The 4454-nt window shown below is 44.8% G+C and overlaps 1 protein-coding gene across 2 annotated transcripts in view; it reads right to left on the bottom strand.

The window, feature by feature from the left end:
- Window positions 1-230: 230 nt before the first annotated feature.
- TRIM46 (tripartite motif containing 46) overlaps window positions 231-4454 on the bottom strand; it is a 33928-nt gene continuing 29704 nt past the window's right edge. For both annotated transcript variants that reach the window (XM_015419140.1, XM_015419139.1), the window contains exon 9: window positions 231-606. In XM_015419140.1, coding sequence (XP_015274626.1) covers window positions 231-606 — 376 coding nt within the window. The remainder of the gene's footprint in view (window positions 607-4454) is intronic.

Genomic DNA, 4454 nt, shown 5'->3' with positions numbered 1-4454 from the left:
GAAGCACGACCAGTCCATCAGGGGGCACCATCAGGGGACGCTCTTGGTACCCCTGCTCCACAGTGGAGGGACAAGTCTTTTGCAGGCTCCAAGCAGCCTCTTCCTCTCACTCCCCAAATCCCCTTTGCAACGTGCCCTGGAGGGGGACCATCTCGTGCATTGCCTCGGTAAACTTTCCGGCCCCAGGGGGGGCCGTCTTGCGCAAGATGCCAAGCCCCGCTGGGGCTAGCTCAGTCCAGCTTGGAGAACCCGCCAATGGTAACTTTCCGCTCCTGGCGGTTAGCCACCAGCTCCTGGAGGTGAAGGGCACCACCGCCGATGAAGCAGAAGGCCGGGCAGACGGGCCCCGAGCAGTCGATGCCACACTCCCACAGGCTGCGGAACGACACGGCGTCGTAGAATGTCACCTTGCTGTGCTCGTAGTCCAGGCAGATGCCCACCCGGGGAGGCAACGGCACCGTGCAGTTGCCGGGGTCCCGTGAAGTTAGCGCCACGCCGTGCGACAAGAGAATTTTGCCCATGCCAATGGTCAGGAAAGCGAAGGGGGGCGCCGTGTCCAAGGTGGTGTCCTCGGCCCCACTGTCATGGCCGCTGTCAGGGTCGTATCTGAGCCGAAAAGGTGAGAATAGAAGGTGCTAGGTTTCCACAGCAACACAGACCCACATCCTAATGCCATCGACTCTGCATGGCAGCAACTCCCTACAGTTTAAGAAACAGGGCTCCTCCTAAGGCAAGAAGTTATTGGGCTGAGATACATAAAGAAATGGAAAAAAATGTAAAATGTAATGTGCTAGGTTTCCACAGCAACACAGACCCACATCCTAATGCCATCGACTCTGCATGGCAGCAACTCCCTACAGTTTAAGAAACAGGGCTCCTCCTAAGGCAAGAAGTTATTGGGCTGAGATACATAAAGAAATGGAAAAAAATGTAAAATGTAATTTTAAAAAAGAATCTGAAATATTCCTGTTGGGACTTAAAATGGAAGAGGTTAATGTACAGAAAAGAACACTGATGTGGTACATGATTACAACTGCCAGAATGACTTATGCACAATGTTGGAAGCAAGACAGAACCCCAGAAATTGGGGAATGGATAAAGAAATTAATATTCATGGTTGAAATGGACAAAATGACAAGGAAACTCAAGAATCTCGAGGCAGAAGAATTCTATGCAGATTGGAAAGACTTTAGAGAATATCTAGAAAAGTATTGGGATGTAAAGGACAATTTAATTTGCTTTGACAATTATTGAAAAAGTAATGTTCTTAGTTGAAATTTAACTAAGAAAAAATATTAGTAGAAAGAAACGTTACATGTTTGAACTAATAATATATCCTAATAAATTGTTTTTGAAAAAAAGAAAAAGAAACAGGGGTCCTCTATGCTACCGGAAAAACTCCTTTAAACAATGATGCTGGAAATGGGACTGGACATGCGAAAGCCGGATGTTTATTTATTTACAAAATATGCATTTCCCCAAGAGCCACCAATGAAAAGACGTCCGCTTAGCCTCGACCAGGGCCAAGGTTTTCTCCGCCCTGGTGGAATCAGCTCCCACTGGAGGCTGGGGCCCTGCAAAACAGAGCTGGTCCACCAGGCCTTCAGGTGTAAGGCGGCAGGCATCTCTCTTAGTTGGCCTCCCTGCTCCAGTTCCCAATTCACTGAAAGGGGCCATTTGATTCCACCTTGGGGCCCTAACAGATTTATATGGAACAGCTGCTACCTGGGTGAATTTTATTGTTTTAATGATTTTAATGCGATTTTACTGTAACGAGTCTCGGACTCGGTTTCTTGTGATCCACCCTGAGCCCGCTTTGGGGAGGGCGGAATAAAAATCCCTAAATAAATGAATTACCCCTAATAAAAAACACATTTTTAAACCATTTCAAATCAACCCTTCCACGAAACCCCCACATAATTAAAACAAGTAAAAACAACTAAGAGACACACAAAGACACAAAAACAACAATTGAAACCATTTAAAATCAACCCTTCCACGAAACCCCCACATCATTAAAACAAGTAAAAACAACTAAAAGACACACAAAGACACAAAAACAACAATTGAAACCATTTAAAATCAACCCTTCCACGAAACCCCCACATCATTAAAACAAGTAAAAACAACTAAGAGACACACAAAGACACAAATACAACAATTGAAACTATTTCAAATCAACCCTTCCACGAAACCCCCACATCATTAAAACAAGTAAAAACAACTAAAAGACACACAAAAACACAAAAACAACAATTGAAACGTTGGGCAGGAAGGAGGGATTACTGAGGGAACGCCAAACAAAACCAAAAAAGTCTTCACTTGCCGGCAAAAGACAGCAACAGAAGGGGACAGATGAACCTTCCTGGGTAGAGAGTTCCAGAGTTTTGGTGCCGTGACTGAGAAAGCCTTCTCCTGGCTTGCCACCCACCTAATCTCAGAAGGTGGGAGCACCCAAAGCATGACTGTGGTGGGTAAGTGGGTTCGTAAAGGATTAGGAAGTCCTTCAGGCATGTTGGTTCCAAACCATATAGGGCTTTGAAGGCCAAGACCAGCAGTCAAGCCAGTTTGGTATAGTGGTTAGGAGTGTGTACTCTAATCTGGGAGAACCAGATTTGATTCCCCACGCCTCCATATGCAGCTGCTGGTGTGACCTTGGGTCAGTTACAAGTTCTTTCAGAGCTGTTCTCTCAAGGGCAGTTCTCGAGAGAGCTCTCTCAGCCCCACCTACCTCACAGGGTGTCTGTTGTGGGGAGGGGGAGGGAAAGGATATTTGTTAGCCTCTCTGAGACGCCGAGTGAAGGGTGGGGTGTAAATCCAATCTCCTCCTCCTCCTCCTTCTTCTTGAATTGTGCCCAGAAGCCAGTGTAGATGGGACAAGAATGGAGGGATAGGGTCCCTCCCTACGATCCACTCTAGTCAAAATCCTGGCTGAAAAATTCTGCAGTAGCTGAAGTTTCCAAACACTTTTCAAAGGCAGCTCCATGTAGAGCCGATGGCAGGAATATAATCTACCCAGGAGAGGCTGCAGCTGGCTAACCTGGGAAGCTGATAAAAGGCACTCGTGGCCACAGCTCCCACCTGCTTCTCCGACAGCAGGCCTGGATCCAAGAGCAACCCCAGACAATGGACCTGTTCCTTCAAGGGTAGTGCAATCCAGGGCTTTTTTTTGTAGAAAAAGCCCAGCAGGAACTCATTAGCATATTAGGGCACACCCCTGACCGCACAGCTCATTCGCATATTAGGCCACACCCCCATGTTACCAGAAGTGTGGTTATCCAGCCACGCCCACCTTTTGCTTCTTATTCCGTTTACCTTGTTTGTTGTCAACACCCAGGGCTTCTTTTTTTTTGAGCAGGAACTCCTTTGCATGTTAGGCCACACACCCCTAATTGTAGCCAATCCGAATGAGTTTCTGCTGTTGGGTGTGGCCTATTATGCTAATGAGTTCCTGCTGGGCGTGGCCAACTTGGGAGCCAGCCGGAACTCCGTTCCTGTGCGTTCCTCTCCCAAAATAGCCCTGGTGCAATCCCACCCACAACAGGTGATACCTTACATCTCGGGCCAGACCTTCTGTCCATCAGTGGCACTTCTGTCCTATCAGGCTTAAGCTTCTGTTGATCATCATCAAGTTTATTACGGTCATAGACCAGTATAATAAAAGACATGGAAATACAGTTACAGGAGCAGTAAAATTATAAAATATATCGGCATCTAAAATTATAAATAGGATCTAAAAACTTTAAAATACAGAAATAATAAAATCAGAATTGTGATCAAAAATTAGGTTTAGGCCTATCTGTCCTTTATCTCTTTCCTAGTTTGGTATGCCAACCAACCAAATTTGGCAACCATCCTAGTCAACTTTTGATTATCTCCTGCCAGCATAATTGACAAAAGTATCCTTCTATTACGACCTGGAAAGGAGTTAACTATAGGCTTGATCAAACCTTCCCTGATATTATGATATATAAGACAATCGAAAATTACATGTTCCAATGTTTCATCAGATCCCATCCCACATATACAACTTTTCCTCAATGATCTAGTAAATCTGGCCTCCATTATGGCTGAGGGTAAGGCGTTGTATCTTAATAGGGTAAAAATTCTTCTATGATTGCTGATATCTAAATATTTGATGTAAGGTCTCACAGCTATCTTGTTAAGTGAACTTACATCAAATACAGGGCTCCTAAACCTGCTCACGTCCATCTGTCGTTCAACATCTAATATTCTTTGTTTTAGAACTGATCTAGCCCGATCGTGTCCCAAAGACAGAATAAACTGTTTTGAAAAACCATAACAGACCAGTTTATCTTCTATCTTTTTCCACCATTAAGGAACAAAGTTATCTACCAGTTTATCTTCTATCTTTTTCCGCCATAAAGGAACAAAGTTATCTTGCATCATAGTATGGGAAAGGCCAATGGGTAAAAAAATCAATTTTAACCAAT

Source organism: Gekko japonicus, unplaced genomic scaffold (assembly GCF_001447785.1).
Source record: "Gekko japonicus isolate JY-2015 unplaced genomic scaffold, Gekko_japonicus_V1.1 scaffold25, whole genome shotgun sequence".
NCBI lineage: Eukaryota > Metazoa > Chordata > Lepidosauria > Squamata > Gekkonidae > Gekko > Gekko japonicus.
This window is presented reverse-complemented; position numbering and strand designations above follow the sequence as displayed.